This window comes from Protopterus annectens, chromosome 4.part0 (genome assembly GCF_019279795.1).
Source record: "Protopterus annectens isolate FY-2018-M chromosome 4.part0, PAN1.0, whole genome shotgun sequence".
Lineage (NCBI taxonomy): Eukaryota > Metazoa > Chordata > Ceratodontiformes > Protopteridae > Protopterus > Protopterus annectens.
This window is the reverse complement of record NC_056733.1, coordinates 247,050,703-247,069,906: the sequence shown is the minus strand read 5'-3', so window position 1 is coordinate 247,069,906 and position 19,204 is coordinate 247,050,703. Positions and strand designations below refer to the sequence as shown.

General features: G+C 40.2%; 1 protein-coding gene across 1 annotated transcript in view; it reads left to right on the top strand.

Moving 5' to 3' along the window:
- The window catches only part of LOC122800241 (GAS2-like protein 2A), an 862,925-nt gene extending 845,341 nt beyond the window's left edge, over positions 1 to 17,584 (top strand). The window contains exon 6 of the mRNA XM_044069733.1: positions 8,806 to 17,584. Within this exon, the coding sequence (XP_043925668.1) occupies positions 8,806 to 10,618 (1,813 nt within the window). The 3' untranslated portion in view covers positions 10,619 to 17,584. The remainder of the gene's footprint in view (positions 1 to 8,805) is intronic.
- The last annotated feature ends 1,620 nt before the right edge of the window (positions 17,585 to 19,204 follow it).

The window sequence follows — 19,204 nt, the reverse complement described above, 5'->3', positions numbered from 1 at the left end:
AGAGGAGTGGTTGGCAGTCCAAAAGCCCTACTGAAGACGAGTCGGTGCTCTTGAAGGCTTTCGGGTCTCAACCTTCCACCTCTTGGGTATCTCTGCCTTACAATGAGCTCATGAAGTTGATGTCTCGTAAGGCATGGGAGTCTCCGGAGGCCATGGAACCTGTCCCTTGGAAGCCAAATAAGTTCATCTCTGCCCCAGTGGACAAAGCTTTTTTGACTAAGGGAGTGCCTGTTGATGCCATGGTGGTGGCGGCAGTCACCAAAAAGGAAACGTCCGAGACGTTTTCATCTATCCATCCTCCTAACAGAGATTCCAGGATCATGGATATATATGGGAAACACATGTTTAGTTCAGCGACTTTTTCCCTTCGATCACTGAACTATTTAACCCATTTTACAAGACTACAAAGAGATCTCCTGAAAGAGCTAGGAGATGCTCTCCAGGGTACGGTAGCTGCAGGGGTTGCAGACAAAGTTAACACTCAGCTCGCTACCTTAAACTCGATTGTGAACTCATCCATGCGTCTCATATCTTACGCAGCTGATGGTTCGAGTAGAGGCGCTAGTTCAGGCATTGCCCTGCGTAGACAAGCCTGGATGCATCTCTGTTCCTTTGTGGAGCCTTTCAAGTCTTCCTTTATCAACACCCCATTTGATGGCTCATCCCTGTTTGGACCCAGGATAAAGGAAACTCTAACCAGGTGTGAGAAGGAAGGCAAGACTCTTATCTGCCGTTGGAGTTTGTTTTTCTACCCCTACTCTACCCTATCCCAAGGGCCCTAAGGGCGGAAAGATGTGGTTTCGAAAAGCACAGGGAGCCTTTCAGGACACACATGGAGAAACCCCCTCTAGAGGCAGAGGAGGGGGTTATAATGGAAGACGCCGCCCGCGCAGCAGGGGGGGTCCGCAACAGCAGGGTGACAGAGGCCAGTTCTCTGGTCAGCCCAACCAGCGCTCCTGAAAGGTGACCCAACTGTCCGGCTCTGGAGGCAGTCGGGGGTCGCTTATCTTTGTACCCAGAAGCCTGGCTAAGCATAACATCCGATACCTGGGTACAAAGCATCATTTCCAGATGGTATTTCATACCGTTCTCTTCCCCTCCCACTCCTGTCAACAGAATCCCGGATGTCAACAGAATCTCGGATGTTCCACCCAGTCTCAGGGAACAAGCAACTATAGAGGTCCGCAAGTTGCTAGAAAAAGAGTAATCCAGCCAGTCTCAGCAGACCAAACAGGATTCGGAACTTACTCCAGATTCTTTTTGGTTCCAAAGAAAACGGGGGACTGGAGACCTATCTTGGACCTCAGCAGACTCAACCAAGTTTTAAAAAAAGAGAAGTTCCAAATGGTCACGCTCCAGGCCATTCTTCCCTTTCTAGGGAAAGGCGATTGGATGTGCTCCATCGATCTCAAGGGCGCGTACTACCACATAAAGATGGACAGACACTCCAGAGATCACCTGCATTTCCGGCTTGGAGCCAATCACTACCAGTTTCAAGCCCTGCCCTTTGGTCTCACTACAGCCCCCAGAGTGTTCACCAAATGCATGGCAGTGGTTACGGCTCACCTGAGGTGTCTAGGATTCCAGGTGTTTCCATATCTAGATGATTGGTTCCTCACTGCTACCACCAGGCATCAATTGATTCAGGCAACACATTCTACTCTGACACTCTGCCACCACTTAGGCATTCCAGTCAACTTCGAAAAGTCTGCCTCGTCGCCATTGCAGCATACCGTCTTTATAGGAGCAGAGTTAGATACCTCAACCACCACTCTACGTCTTCCAGTCGAAAGGGTCTCACTTCTTCGCCAACATGTCAACTCATTGGTGTCGAAGAACAGAGCTACAGCCGCAGAAGTCTTGAAGGTACTAGGTTTGATGGTGGCAGTAATTCTAGCCATTCCACTCGCAAGGATGCATATGCAAATTCTTCAGTGGCTCCTGTTCGCTCAATGGTCCTACCAGAAATTGCCAATGAACCATATGATTCTCATCACAAACTCTTGCAAGAGGGACCTTTGGTGGTGGTTGGCATCTCTTCATGTCACAATAGGAATACCCTTTGCCCCCTCCCAGTAGCCACTGTGACCACGGACGCTTTCCTGATAGGGTGTGTGTGTGAGGGGGCATTTTCAGGGAAAGATTGCCCAAGGCACATGGACGGATCAAGAGTCACATCTGCATATCAATGTTCTGGAGTTGAGAGCAGTACTTCTGGCGCTGCAGTACTTTCAGGACTCTCTTCCTCTAGGGACAATTGCAATTCAGACAGACAATGTCAGTGGTCCGGTACTTGAACAAACAGGGCGGAATCAAGTCTTACCCACTTTGTCGAGAAGCCCTCAGGGTATGGCAATGGGCTGTGTCATCCCAGCGTTTTCTGTTAGAAACAAACATCCTAGGAAAATCCAACGTGATAGCAGACAAACTGAGCAGGGCAATCCTGTTGCCTCATGAGTGGTCTCTCAACCAACACGTTGCGGACATGATTTTCTGCAAATGGGGCCAGCCTTGCTGTGACCTCTTTGCCAGTCACATCAATACCAAATGCAGAAGCTACTTTGCCATAATACCACCTCTGGGACATCCCCCGAGAGACGCACTCATACACGATTGGCCTCTGGGTCTCCTATATGCATTCCCTCCAATTCCATTGATACCCAGGTTTTTACAGAAAGCAAAGTTGCTGGGAAGGACTGTTATCCTTATAGCCCCCCCATTGGCCTTGACCAGATTTGCTTCCCTTTTCTTCACCATCATCTGCTGGAGGATCCATGGATCCTGGACCCAGTTCCAGACCTCCTGACACACCCATCAGGGGACCTGCATCCTTCATTGCAGTCTCTAAAGCTGACTGCTTGGTTGATCCACTTCTCCAAATAGCCAGGCTTCATTCACTCTCAGATGACACAAGACAAATTCTATTGTCTTCTCATAGGCCATCCACCAGAAAACTATATCGCAGTAAGTGGAAAAGGTTCTTCATTTGGGCCAGTATACAAAAAATTGACCCTTTCTAAGCTCCTTTGTTGTCCATTTTAGAGTTTTTGACAATGATTTTTAAGGAAGGAGCAGCAGCTGCCACAGTTCGGGTTCAGCTAGCCGCCATATCTAATTTCCACCTTGGATTGGATGGGTTAAATATTATGGCCAATGAATAGTACAAGTACTACCCTCTCACGGGTTGTTGACTACATCCATGGCCAAATTTCTCACAGCAGGTTGATAGGAACACTATGGACCTTTTTCAAGCCTTTGACGTAGTATGTCACCCTAAACGTGAGCAAATCCTGTAAGGACTGGGTTGGCTTACATTTCTTGTTTTTGTCTTTTCGGCTTTTCCCAGTTAGGGGTCGCCACAGCGGAACTCCGGTCCGCTAATGATTGGCAGTAGATTTTTTTATGGTGCCGAGTTGCCAGCCCGACACCCAACCTTCAGCTAAGGCATGCCCATTCACGCATGTCTTTCGAACGCCACTCAACCATGGGGAGGACATGCAGACTCCACACAGAAGGCACTCCAGCCGAGAATCGAACAGGAGAACCTTTTGCTGTGAGGCAACAACGCTATCATTGTACCACTGCGGTTGTGGTTGGCTTACATTTCTAAGGTGTGTTTTTTCTACCTGTGTGAGGCACAGATGGCAGTATTTAAATTGAATAGGTTTGTTTCTCATTTCTTCCCATTTAACCTAGAGTTCCTCAGAGCTTTATATAAAGTTAAATCCTCAAATCTCCATATTAGGTTAAATTCTGAATTCAATACTTTTGAGTCGCATGCTTAACCTCTATGAAAAATTTTGTCATTAAGAGACATTGAAAAAGCCAAAAAGAACGAAAAGCAACAAAGTCACTTGTAATATCCAAATGTTTAATAGAATGTAAACACTTTTGTAATGATCCATATTACTTTATCAGACATATAACTAAGACAATAAATCCCAGTCATTATATATAACTAACAAATTCAACCTACCAATCACAATATTCCAAAAAAGCCCTCCAAAAAGTTTGAATTTATCATCCTACATGAATTAAAGGTACAGTACAATTTTCATGAAAAGGAGGTTAAAATAATACAATACACATAAAAGCAAAAGACGAGATAAAATGATAGCCATGGACTCCTTTATTTTATTTTTCTACACTTCAAAATCGGCTTAAGGGGTCATTCAACCCAAGTCCCCGATGTGCCCCTAACCTTAAAATCCACTGAAGTTCTGCTTTTTCTGTTGTATTTACAAGATCCCCCATCCTACTATCCTCAGTTTAAACATGTAAGACTTGAAATAAAAATGTATGTTCATCCCCTGTTGAAAGGGTATGCTTAGCTAACACACTGTAATCGTACCCTTTCCTGGTACAGTAGATGCGATTCCTTATCCTTCCCCTAAGGTGACGATTGGTCTTCCCGACATAAAACTTAAAACATGTAATGCAATGTGCCACATATACAACATTTTTGTATTGCAGTCAGCCCTAACCCTTAATTGCCATCAATGACTGGTGTTAGGATGTCTAAAAAATCTCGATTCATCCACAAATTCACAAAAGTTGCAAGCCCCACACCTATGTGTGCCTACTTGTAATACATTCAGAGATAGATGGATCCTAGGATAGCATAACTGTTGCTTTAGATTTTTCTTGTTTTTGTGGATGAACATAGGTTGTGATCCTACAAATTCCTCAGTATTCTCATCCACCAAGAGGATGTGCCAATTTCTACGTATTATATCCTTCAGTCTCTTCACATCTTGGGTATAAGAAATCACAACAGGAATCTGTTGGTGGACATGCTTATGTTCACTCTTGGATCTAACTTGATCGGAAAAATAGGGTCTACCTTTTCCACCCCTTTCACATACTACTCTCATATAGGCCTGATCAACCTCTTCCTGGCTGTAAGCTCTGCCCCTGAACTCATTCTTTAAGTATTCTAATCCTTCATATGACAGGTGTGATATCCCCAGTGCCTAACCCCTTACTATACTTGTAAAAATATGGGGGGGATGCATGCTATCCCTATGCAGGTAAGACAGACAGTAACTATCTTTTCTATGTAACCTAGCAGATAAACCCTGCTGAGTTCTCATAACAGTTGCATCTAAAAAGATCAATGCTTTCTGTAGATTTATTCAAGGTAAACCAGAGGAAATAGCTACTGTTGTGCAAAACCTGAAGAAATTCTAAAAGTTCTTTCTCTTCACATCTCCAACCTATGAAGAGGTCATCGACAAAACATCGGTAGAAGCGAATATGTGTATTTCCCTTTAGGTGGATCTGGTGGTATTCCCATTCCTCCATTACCAAGTTTGCATAGGAGTTAGCACAACTAGTGCCCATGGCCACTCCTGCTATCTGCCAATAGCAGATATTATCAAACAAAAAGATATTTTCTAAGACTAACTCCAATAGCATGCAAATAAAATCTATCTGTTGTGCCTCATGTTGACCATGCCTACTTAAGGAAGGTTTAACCATAGCAGCCCCTTCCTGATTAGGGATGCAGGTAAAAAGCGATGTCACATCCAAGGTGACTAACAAATCAAACTTTTCTCTCAAAGGTCCTTCAGTTACTTTATATAAATCACTTAAAAAGTGTTCAGTGTCCCTCAGCACAGTGGGACAAGCATCTAATACTAGTCTAAGTTATTTATCAATATAAACCAGAATTGTCTCCGTAAGCCATCCTGCATCAGCCACTATTGGTCTAAACTTAGAATGGGTAGGATGCTTGTGTATTTTGGGAAGACCATATATCTGCAGAACAAGTGGTTTCTCCACACAAAAAAATTCAGACAACTCCTTACTAATCAAACCCATATTCGTACTGTCATGGAGAGCCCTAGTAATTCACTCCATTATTATTTGGACTACATTCAGAGAAACAACCTGATATACATTCAGGTCAGATAGCATCAGTTGCATTTCATTATAAGTAGAATCCAGTATTAGTGTGGGTCCACCCTTGTCAGAGTGACAAATCACTATTCTCTCATTCATTTGTAAACTACATATTGCTTGTTATTCATCTGTAGATAGACTGTTATGTAGCCTCCTCCATTCCTTCCTATACCCATCATACAAATCCTATTCACATGCTTGCAAAAATACATCTACATTACGAGACAAATGTATAAAAACACTGTTTATTTTTTAAATTGCGACAAACTAGAAAACTTACTACAGCCAAATAACATTTTTAATGCCACATTGCGAGCAAATAAGCGTAATTCAGTCAATAAGTCACTGAAATCAGCCTTTGTAGAGCATATAAAAGTCAAATCTTTGGTTAAAAGTGATTGTTCCGCTTCAGTTAGCGTGTAGCTGGAAATATTCCACACTAATCCTAAGCATCGAGGCCCCACATCTTCAGCGTTCGCGTCTGGAAGGATGATGATGGTTCTTTCCTTTTCTGGCCTCCCCACTGTATCTCCTGGTTGAATGACTTCCTCCTCGGGTTGCAAAAAATGTAGTTGTAACATAGGAAAAACCTGCTCCCCTCTGTGCTGCTATAATCTTCTGTCTCACCACTGGACCTGCATCTAAGTTCATGGAGGTGGAGCTGGAACCAGCCATAGGTGGAGGATCCACCAATGGAGTGGAGTAAACTGAATTAGGAGGTTCAGGTGATCTGACATTTAAATGTACTTGTGGATTGGACAGCGAGCAATCTGTAATCTGCTTATTCCATTCTATAACTGATCATCACCTTCACCTTCTCTCAGCTTTCACGAGCCCTTACCCAGGTAAAGACATGTTGGTGCGAGAAATCATGCACATCCCTCCCCATCCTCCTCCCTTTTTTGTTATAACAATTTCTTGTCATAACTCAAGACCTTCTCTATCAGGTCATTTAAGAATAAATAAGCCTGTTCCTCTCCATTAGCCTTTTATAAATCTTGATGCTATTGAGTGATCTTATCACTCAACTCCAATTCAATTGGTAGAAAAAAGTCAATAAGTAATCGAAGATATGCTTTACTGGTTTCTAAATTAATTTTTTGCCATTGTGCCAAAAGTGTGGGATAAGTATCCCCATATGTGGGCATGTTCAGAACTCTAAGACCTCTTGGGACAACATTCATATTCAAAAAGGCTTCTGGATGGTAGTGTTTGCATTGAAGCCTTTTAAATTTCAATAGATCATTTTCCATATTCAGTTTCAGAATCTTGGAATCTGTACTGTTGTTACAGAGCATAGTTTCATCTGCAACATTAGGCAGCTCACCTGACAACAGTGGATTCTGTTATCCAGTCATAAAGTCAACCAGCCTGGTGTTAATGGGTCCCCCTTGGGATCTACATATTTCTCCTTCTTAATTTGTGATGTTGCCTTCTGCCATGCTCACAGTTCACAACAACTAAACCGCAAAAGACTATCCACAAGGAACTATGAGCAACTCCACAGAAATGCAAAGAGACAGTGAAAAAGCCTAAAACAATGAAAAGCAACGAAGTCACTTGTAATATCCAAAGGTTTAATAGAATGTAAGCACTTTCATGATGATCCACATTACTTCATCAGACCTATAACTAAGACAACAAATCCCAGTCGTTATATATAACGAACAAATTCATCCTACTAATCACAGTATTCAAAAAAGCCCTCGAAAAAGTTTGAATTCATCATCCTACAGGAATTAAAGGTAGAGTACACTTTTCATGAAGAGAAGGTTAAAATAATAAAATACACATAAAAGCAAAAGACGAGATAAAATAATAGCCATGGGCACCTTTATTTTATTTTTCTACACTTCAAAACTGGCTTATGGGGGACAGAGTTATTCAACCTAAGTCCCTGATGTGCCCCAACCTTAAAATCCACTGACGTTCTGCTTTTTCTGTTGTACTTACAAGATCCCCCCGTCCTACTATCTATCCTGAGTTTGAACATGTAAGACTTGAAATACAAATGAATGTTAATCCCCTGTTGAAAGGGTATGCTTAGCTAAAACACTATAATCATACCCTTTCCCCAGCAGGCACACATAGGTATGGGGCTTGCAACTTTTGTGAATTTGTGGATGAATTGAGATTTTTTTTAGACATCCTGACAGCAGCCATTTATGGCAATTAAGGGTTAGGGCCGATTGCAGCACAAAAAAATGTTGTATATGTGGCACATTGCATTACATGTTTTAAGTTTTATGTCATGAAGACCAATCGTCACCTTAAGGAAAGGCTAAGGGATCACATCTACTGTGCCAGGAAAGGGTATGATTACAGTGCATTAGCTAAGCATACCCTTTCAACAGGGTATGCTTATTCATCTAAAAGTCTGTAAAAGTGGCTTTTGGTTTCATATTATTTAGATTTCTGCCAAATCAGTTTCACTTAATTTCACTCAGCGAGTGTACTATCCCTTAGGCTCTCTGTATCTGGATGCTGCTGCCTTGCCTATGTTCAGTTGAGAGAGGTATTTTAAAAACATTTCTACCATTGTGTTAATAAGAGTTAAATTTCTCTATCAGTGTGCAGTTGCAGAACTAGTACTGTGACTGCCCCAACTATCATGGAGGCTCAGGTCTTTCTCCTACAGTATGCCGGCACTCATTGTCTTCAGCCTTAATGAGTTGTTCCTCCTTTGGGATGCATTCTCTTTATCAACATACTGCTGAATATCTGCACATGAATATTTGCTGGTTGCTGAGATGGCAAAACTTCATTTGTAAACCACTGTTCATTTTACAGGACTTTTCTTCAGGCCTTTATGTCATACCTTGCTTACAGAAATGTATATTATTGAAACTTTTACTCTGTGGTTAGTACATTATTCCACTAATGACAGATTTTCTATTTTAGAGCTAGAGAGAAGACACCTTCTAGAGCTCGACGACTTTCTGGGGGCAGTGATTCCTCAGTAGCATCCTTTAAAAGTGAAAAGGAGAGACCGTCACGGACTCCAGTTAAGAAGCTCAGTGCTAGAGACCAGACACCTTCAAGAACTCGACGACACTCTGGGGGCAGTGATTCCTCAGTAGCATCCTTTAAAAGTGAAAAGGAGAGACAGTCACGGACTCCATTTAAGAAGCCCAGTGGTGAAGTCGTCCTGCTCATCAGTCGGAAGGATGGGAAACATAAGATTGACAAGAGTGATCAAACTCCAAGCCCAAGCCCAAGAAAGACACAGACTAGAAGTCTGTCTAGAGATGGTTCATTCCCAAGACCTGTTACAAAGGTTGAAGTTAAACAGCAAGTGAGACCTGCTCAAGTTGGTAACCAGGGAGGAGTTCCTGCTAACAGAGAGCCCAGTGGGTCAGCCACTCCCCAGAAAATAGGTCAGAAAAAAGGACGATCCACAGCTGGTGATGCTTTGTTGGTGAACAGTAGAGGTCGTGATAGCCATCGTTCACAGTCTTGTATCACTGGAAAGGAAAGTAGTAGAGACTCTTCAAAGCTAAGATCCAGAGAAAATTCTCCAGCCCAGGTTAGCCAAAACTACCCTCAGTTTGCAAAGAGAGAGTCCAGTAGCAGGATTCCAGCAGCAGTAAATAGAACATTAGCGTCTTCAGGACAGCCATCAAGTGAAATCAAAACTGCCCCCTCCAGACACCAAACATCTCTGCCATTAGGAGGTAGGCTAAACCACCATTCTTTGAACTGGGAAGCAGACCTTTGTACTAAAGATGCATCTGTAAGCAGAGCACTTTTCAGCAATGTCCCTGACTCTCATCAGGATGATGTAATCATATCTAATATTGATGTTGACAGGACTCTCCCAAGACCTCTGAGTTTGGATGCAGACAAGGAACAGGAATTGTACAGGAGCTTTGAGGAGGAGTTTTTGGCTAACACTAGAAAAATTAAAATGCTTCATCAGGATGAAGCTATAGATTCATTTGACTGCTGTCAGAATCAAGAAGCTCATCCAGTGGATCAGACCCCAATGGATTCTGCTTACTGTTCTTCTAGTTCATCTACTTCCTCATTGTCTGTCTTTACAAAGTCAGGTCTTCACCAAGACATCTGGGAAAGGCATAAAGAGGACCCTAAAAGGTCTGTGGTATCTTCTTTCCAAGGTTTTGTTACTGTGGACAGTAATGTAGTCCTAAATGAGATTCAGGAAGGCTGCATACAGATTAACCTCAGTGAAAGTGAACTGGATCATAAAAATGCACCTTGTGTTAGGAGAACCATATTATCAAGTTCTTCTGATGAAAGCAATTATTATTCTACATATCATGATTTTCAAGAGGTTTCAGAAAGTGCTGGATCCCTAGATACAAGTCCCAAAAAACCTCACATTGTGGAAAATAGCAGAAGTGAAGATAAAACTACTGTACCTGGAGCAATTTCTCTAGAACCAGAAGATGGGGAAGGTGTATTTAGTGAGTCATCTGATGAATCATCTTCGGGTACTCCTTTTAACGAATCATTTGAGACCTCAGAAACCCAAGTAGTAGTCTTGAGGAACAAGAAAGGTCTCAAGAAGCCTGCAAGAGTACCTTCAATATACAAACTAAAGCTTAAGCCACAAATACGGCCCAGGGCTGATAACCAACCCGAGATGAAACCATCCCGAATCCCAACCCCTGTGAGCTACAAGAATATAATGAAATCCACTCAAATTCCACAGCAAAGTACTAGTCATTTCTTTACAGGATCCACAATATAAACCCAGAAGAGGGTTATGTACTGCATTTTCTTTACTTACTAATCACAGTGGCAACCAGTTATTGCTGGATGTGAGATAGAGTTTTAAAAGTTCAAGTTTTAATGCTGGGGAGGTGGTTCTGGTTAGAGGCTTGATAATCCAGATACAAAATAAGTGGATGGTGTTTCAGCTGCAGGCATTTGTGTCTGTTGCCACCTGGGATAAAGTATGTCCATTAACCAGGGTAGCAAGTTTGAGCACTGGACTGGCTTTCTTTATGGCCTTCGCATATATTTAGTATAACGAGTTATGAGTTTGTTTTGTATATGTGCATATGATAAGACGTACAGCATGCTACCTGGTGTCTCCTCACCAGTGAGCTGCTCCTAACATTTTATGCTTTTTTTGCACAGAGACTATGAAAATTGGTGAGCATCTCTGACTGGTTGTTGGGTATGGGCTGTTCTGGCTGCATTTTTATTTCGAATGTACTTAGTTAACAACCAGAATTCTTAACTGCTGCTAAATGACAAGTAGATGATAAGAGGTGCTCTGTACTGGGATTGGTTTTAATTGCACTCAGATCTTAGAAACACTACGTGTGTGACATTTGTGGCCTTATGTTATGAGCAGGGTGGCTCATTGCTGCATCTGCTGTTTTGCACTGGAATGCACAGTGCCATGTAGACACCATTGTGCAAGTCTACAGATGGCACTGGCTCAGGGCACTACTAAAGTATGACCCTTTATGCTACTTTGTTTATTGTGTTTGCCATCACCACCTTTACCAGTAATTACTGTAAGGCTCATGCTATTAGAGAATATCTTACTGTGTATGTCATGGTGCAGCAGCAGCAGTCTCCTGTCACTTTCTGTTCTAGGAAAAACAAGAGTCGGTAATATTTGTTACTCAGTTAACAAATGCATTCCTTATCTTCCTTTTTGTATTTTGTCTGCTTTCAAGTTTTATGTTTTAATTTTAACTAGTTTATTTATAATTATTTTAACAGAGGTCATGGAAGAGGGTGAATTTGCTGACATGCATTTGTGTATGTTTAGTGTGCATTGAAACATGAGACCGCTAGTGTGACTGTTTAAAATGTATGTTTTAATAATAGGTTTCTCAAAAACAGGAAGGCAACTTTGCCATGTATCCTTCATTCTACCAGCCTTTGAAAAGTGCACTCATATAATGATAATAGGGTAAAAGGAAATTCTGTCCCTCCTGAAGTGTACCAAATCAAAGCTGTTTATTTGAAATGTTAGTAAAAGAAAGTTTGGTGATTATCCTGAAGTTAAAAGGTTATACATTTTGTTTTGAGAGTTTCATAGCTGTAACTCCTTGAGTTAGCTGTGACCTAAACTGAATTGCTGTCTCCCTCTTCTGATCAACGTTAAGTTGTCAACAGCCCTAAGACAACAAAATATCCAGACTTTGTTAAACTAGTACAAGGCAGCATCCAGACAATGGATTGTTTCTCTGAGGTATGCTTTCTACTGTTAAAGGACAATTCCACCCAAACATCAAGGTTTTTCTTGTAATGCCATAACTTGAAAGTACTTTCTTCATTTGGCGTTATACTGTAGAAAAAAAATTGTTGCCCAATAACTTTGAAAATTGCTACAATTCTAAATTTAAGGATACCAAATCTTGGGTGTAAGGGGACATTTGTTATCCCTGGTTGAAAAGCCTGTAGGTTAGTACACGTTTAATGTTTTGCTCCGACAGAGGTGTTAAATGCTTCTTTTTATTTTTTTATTTTATTTTTACAAAAAAGCATGGTTAGTGGCATGCCATTCTTTGTTTTTTTTTTCCTTTGGTATTGGTGACTGGTGTTGTGTGCTTGGTGTTTTCAACATCAGTCCATTTTTGTCATTACAAAGTGCTTCTGCTTTCCTTTAGTACTGCCCCATAAGCATCACATACAAAGAGAACAGTTTCAATTTTAGTTTCACTCTGGAGCTCTTTCTGTAGTTTCTTTGCATACTACTTTGATTTTTTTTTACTTTATAAAACAACTTTATTTCCTTCTGATATTTTTCACAGCATCTGTGACATATAGGCAGAGAGATCAGCTGCTTCAAATAAATTAAGAAGGTCTGTGATCCTAGATAGAAGGTTAGTAAAGTTTTAAAACCCAGAACGTAACAGCAATCAGTCGTGTGCATTTTATTAGTCACAGATGGATAACTTTATAGCATAACTTTATACCTCATTTAGAAAACTGAGTCTTGGAACTAACTATACTCTCTTCAGTAGTCATATCACTAGGGGTGATCTTATTTTGTGTTAACATTGCCAGTGGATGTGGCATTTGACAACCGTAGTATGGCCACAAGTAATTGTAATGTATTGGTGCAAGTAAACAGCTTAAACAGATCTGAAAAAATGGCTCCTTTACTCATAGAGTAGCTGTGGCTGGGAATTCACTTCCACTTTCAGTGAGCCAAAGTTGCAGAGCAGTGTCCATTTTCAAGATTAAGTTGGATACTTGGTTTGAAAATAGAGCTGTTAGATGATCCAGTCCATCCACTTCAACCTCAGGATTTGTTGGCTTCTGATAGCAGTCACTTGATACCTTTAAGACTCTCTCAGGCCCTAGAACTCCTTCTCTGTCTTCCACAATATACCACACTTCCCATTCTCTCCTGATCTTATTTGCTGCATTGGAGTACAGACGTGAGAGGCATTTTGAGGATTGTTTCACAGGATTTTGTGCATTTTCTCATTAAAACAACAGCAGTTTTAAGTCAAATTACTTGACTTACAGGCCAGACATTTGTTCCATTTTGTAACGATCAGCTAGTGATGTAGTTAGTTGATTGTTTTGAGCTAGTCTTCCATGCTTTATTTACCATGTTGTACTTGGTAGGAAATTTACATTAGCCAGACTAATCTTGCATTTTGTTTTGGCTTTGTAGGCGTTTTAACCGTTAATGGTTGATTAATTTGTTTGTTGCTGATACTTGTTTGTATATTTGGTTGTGGATAAGACTTAACGTTTCCAAAAATGCTCAAAGTGTGGGCACAAGGTTCCTCCTCAGGGGAGTGGAACATTTGTATGCAAACTTTAACATATCTGAAAAATGAGGGACCCATATCTTACAAGAAAGAGGAAACAAGTAGGTTTTGAAAGTTTTGTTACCCTCTGATGCCACTTGGACTAAGTCCAGAAAAGCAAGAAGAAAACCTGAAAATCAAGGATGTGCACCATGGAGCCAGCGGCAGAGAATAATCTTGTTCAAACAACCAGTCTCCAAGTTTTCTTTCCTCAGTATTACAGTAAGAGGAGAGTATTTTCTGCTTTATCAGCCATGTCTTCTATCTAGAGAGAACAGATAAGGTAAGAAAAGAGGATTGGGTACTTCTTTCTTTTAGTTCAAACAAATTGGGGAAAAAAGTTTCATAGGTCACCCCGTTCAGGTGGCTATTGGACTGTTCTCTGTTTTCCTATACAAGTACAAGACCTTAGCATGTAAATCTAAAGCACATACAGCTGGGCACCAGCTGCATCCTAGAGAGTTTCAACAACTCTTCAGTCACTGATCTGAAGAGAAGAATCTGGGTTGTGTTATGGGAGATGGGGCAAGAGTTTTAGAGCTTGGAAGAGTACTAAAGGTGCTGAGTGTCTACTAACTGTGTCTAACCAGTCCTGAGTTTGAAGTGGACAGATGTGGCTCTTGAAGATATAATGCTACAGTAAATACATAGCTTTTTGTTTTTTGAGCTTGGATATTTTTTTAGGATTCAAATATCCTGATGGCTCTTTGAGCCTTGAGTTTGTTTTACCAATACGTTATAACAAAATATATTGTAACCAAAATTCTGAGACAGATCACGGAGATACATTTTCAAGTTTAACCTTCTAATTTACCATAGAATGTTAAGTAAAAGAAGGCTATTGGGGAGCATCTGAGGACATTGTTGCAAAACAACCACTTCTGTTGCCAGAGATAGTCAGAGAAGTAGGATATTATAGTACTCTTATTCTAAAGTACTGCGGAGATGCCACAGTAATCATTTTACCTTCACAGTGCACTTTGTCTTCATAAAATTATATCAGGAAGGCAAAATCCTAGGCTGTAAAATGAAGTCAAGCCAGCATGGCAGGGATGCTTAAGTACTAACTGGTAGTGAAAATATTGCATGTGACTTCACTAACAGATTCATCAGCAAAAAAAAAATTGATATCTAGTAAAAGGGTGTTGTGGGTTGATCATTATATATTGTCAATGTTTGAAGAAAGTGCAGCATTAAGTGATGATGAAGAAATATGCAGTCAGGGATTGCTGATCTTTCCAAAGAGTACTGGCAGACATCTGTGGCATACAAAATTAGAAGATATTATGAATCACTTAGTAATACAGGTATATTAGAATTGCAGAAGAGATCACAATATGCTAAAAACTTTATAATTCAGTGTTTTGGGTGTGGTTGTCCTTTAATGCATTTTATCATGCCTGCAGCTGGTCTGCTTCACAATACCATTGTGCGGCTGAAGCCTTTAATGAACACATTGTATAAGTATGTCTGTGGTTATACCTGCAACTGGCTGAAGAGGTTTATTTTTTTAATGATTGAATTGTGCTAAAACAAACCCCTTTTTTATAAGTGACACTGGAATAGTTCACAGGTTGTGTTTTTTCAACCAGTATACGGGCAGAGTCTGAGAATCACCTCTGCTGAATAAAGCATGCGAGTTGATATCAGCAAGACTCTTTGCAGATTGTTACACTGACCACTGAATTAATCACTGTCAACACTTTTAAAAGAATTGCAAAGCACTTTCTTAATTTGTGATGCACAGCGAAGTTTCATTGCTCTTTAAAAGTTTTTATTGCGTCAGGCATTTTCATTCCAGTTACCGAATCATCCAGTATGTTCCCTACTTTGGTTGGACTCGCTAAACTCTAGTCAACTGTTTTGAATAAAGTTACATGCCAGTTATTTTTAAACTTGTACCAGTATGCCTGAAGAAGTGGAATTTAAAGTTTTTCTTTGTCTAGTTCTCATTTCCTGAGGATGTTTAAAGCAGATACTATCCTGTTACAGTAATCTTGTTACAAACACTTATAACTAACTCGGGGTTTTAGAAATTCTAGCTTACTCCACAACTTACTGTCAGAGACGGATACTGTTTTACACTACAAATTAGACATTTTCCTCCAAAGCAAGTTAAATTTAACTTTCTGCAAGAAATGCCTTAATAGATGCCTTAATAGATAATGCAGCTGCAATAGTGCCAGATTAAACAAGTTGTCTGACCTTTTAAGGAACAAAAAAAAGAATAGAAATGAAGATCAGAGTATTATTCTGGTTTGTTACATATGAAGTGGTCTGACACCTCGTCCATGTGTATCTGGAAATTGGCACTTCTGTGCGTCTGTCCTAGGCAGAACTGTGAAATCTTAAAGGCTGTTCCAGCCATCGAGAAGTTTTAGTGCCCCAAAGTCATTCCTTAGAAGAAACCTTTTAAGCGCATAGCAAAATCAGGGGGAAGGTGGTGTTACATAATTTATTGGTATGTCTGCTCTTATGAATGTTTATCATGACTTTACCTTCAGCATAGGGAAGCCATTTTAAGGATTATTATGGAGACAGACAATACATAAAACTGTATGTTCGGAGTTGTGTTATTGCTATGTACATTTTGTAATTTTTTTGGCTGTGATTTTTCTCCTAGATAGCCACAGTCGACCAGTGTCAACAGTTCTGTCCCACCCTGACTGTAAAGAGTTCCCATTTTCTTAATAATTCAGTATTTGTCAGTGCTAGAGCTTGGGGATGAGCTGCTTCACTTGAGGCTCAGGGTCTCCGAGCCCACACCACTCCTGACTCGTATACATTGATATTCTTACCCACTCCCATCAATAATTCTTCCAGCATGTTACCCCCAACTCCCCATAGAGAGATGAGTAGGTAGAGCCTTATTATTCTCTCTACCCAGTCACCTTTATCAGCTGTCCAAGATGCTAACTGAATGCTGGTTGCCTTAGTCAGGGCTTTATCCCTCTGTGTCAGCAGAGTGGATTATAAAGAGTTCATAAGCATACATCTGGGATGTTTTGAAGTAAGGCAGCAGTGTGTACAGCCTGTGATAGGACTTCAGGAGATTCTTTGTTACTACAGTTTTCAGTGAAGAAGCTACCAGGGCACATGCAGGTTTATTCTGTCCCCCTCCCCCTAGCCTTGCAGATTAGCTCACCTGCTATTTAACTGGCTTATGTTGGGATGAAACCTGGAAGTGATTAACCTTTGTGCTGTACTTCCAGGACAAGAACTATTACTAGTGTTCTGGAACCTTTCCTCCCAACTTTCCATTAAACTCAGGTTAGGCATAATCTACCTTTAGTATACCATTCAGGCAGTATATTTTGCAGTCTTTAAAACAAAATCTTGCAAACTGAGACTGCTGCTCATAACAGAAAAACATGATGATCTGTAGTAGTTTGGTAGTATAAAAGAGATGACAACCTGTTTACTAAATCATTTGGCACTGAAAATGAGATGACGTAACCTGTTCACTGTTATGTACTCATTTGGCAGTATGAAAATTGTGACATATTCAGTTCCCTGTTATGCACTCATTTGGTATTATAAATGAAATTATGTCTGCTGTTTACTGTCACTTACTCATTTCACAGTGTAAATGATATGATGTATCCTGTTTACTGTTATGTGCTTATTTGACAGTGTAAACAAGATGACATAACATGTACCCTGTTATGTACTCATTTGGCAGTGTGAGATACTATAACCTTTTTACTGTTATGCCTGACATTTCCTTTTCACTATTAAGTATTCATTTGACTGTATAAATGACATGATGTATCCTGTTTTCTGGAATGTACTGTTCTGGCAGTATAAGTGAGATGACATAACTTGTTTACTAGAATGCACTCATTTGGGAGTAAAAATGAGCTGGCCTATCCTGTTTACTGTTATGTACTCATTACGTAGCATAAAATGAGCTGATATAAACCTGTTCACTGTTATGTACTCATTTTGCAGTATAAATGAGATGACATGCCCTGTTCATTGTTATGCCCTCATTTGGCAATATAAGTGAGATAACATAACCTGTTCTGTTACGCACTCATATGACAGTATAAATGAGGTGAGGTAGTCTGTCTACTGTTATGTACTCACTTGGCAGTGTAAATGAGATGACCACAACCTGTTCAATGCTTTGTACTCATTTGGCAATATAAATAACACACCATAATCTGGTTACTGTTATGCAGTCATCTGGCAGTGTAAATGAAGTGATGCAACTTTCTCTGTGTTATGCACTACTTTCACAGTATACATTAGGTGATGTCCTATTTACTGTTCTGCACTCATCACAGTAGAAATAAGATGACATATCCAGTTTACAGTTATGCAGTAAATTCGCAGTATAAGTGAGATGACATAACCTGTTCACCACTATACACTGGTTTAGCAGTATAAATGACGTAACATTGCTTGTTCACAGTTATGCACTCATTTGGCAATATCAGTGAGATGACATAACCTGTTCCTTCTGTATGCCTATTTGGCTGTATCATTGAGATGACATAACCTCTTTATTGTTATACACTCACTTCACAGTATAAATGATGTAATATATTTTCTGTGTCTTATGTTCTGACTTGGCAGTATACATGAGATGACATAATCTATTCCCTGTTATATACCTATTTGGCTGTATAAGTGACATTACATAAACAGTTTAATGTTACATACGCATCTAGCAGTATAAACGAGATTGACATATCCTGTTGGTATGGTCAGTTGTCCATGCAGTTCGGGTCATCTGCCTTTGGTGGCTATATCTTTCTCCATCAGTTAGTGGTTTGAATAATATATGTAGGAGATTATTTTGAAAGGGTAGCGTAAATAATTTTGTTTTGTGTGGCCTTGACTTGCCCACTCATTTCTAGGTTTAAGTCCTGGTTGTAAAGATCATTTTTGCATGGTACCTCACAGCCATCCTGAAGATGAGCACTTGGAGTAACTGGTGGGTCTAGGGATGTGGTAAGTAATCCACTTCTGCACACATAAATCTGTCCACAAAACAATCCTCTCTTATTCAGTCAGTGTAAACCTTTGAGCAGAATATTTAAACTTTTGAGCAATGCATTTAAATGTGTGAAGCAGTGTGTTCACAGTTGTTTACAGTGATATATGTGTGTGTATATATACACACACACATATTTTGCACATTTTCAAGAAACTGCAAAGAAAGTGCCACTTTTTGTACACGGTCTCTTAAATAAGCATGTTTCTTAATTGCCCTCTAGAATCTTCTGGCCATTATGTTAATATGCAAGAGAAAATTATTCGAGTGACATTAGACATAAGGACACCATGAAGTTTCCACCACAAGACTTTCATTCCAGATTGCTTAGCACTATTAAAGCAACAGTTCTTCACATACCTAGTATGTGACATCCCTCTTTTGTTAAAAAAAAAAAAAAAAAAAAAAGGCAGTGCCTTCTATATGAAGCTGTTTATGATTGTACACTACAGAAACAGAAAGCATATTTGCAGTAAGAGTGAACTAGTGTATCATGAGACTTCTATATTCTTGTACATACTGTTGCATTGAACTAAGCTGTGAG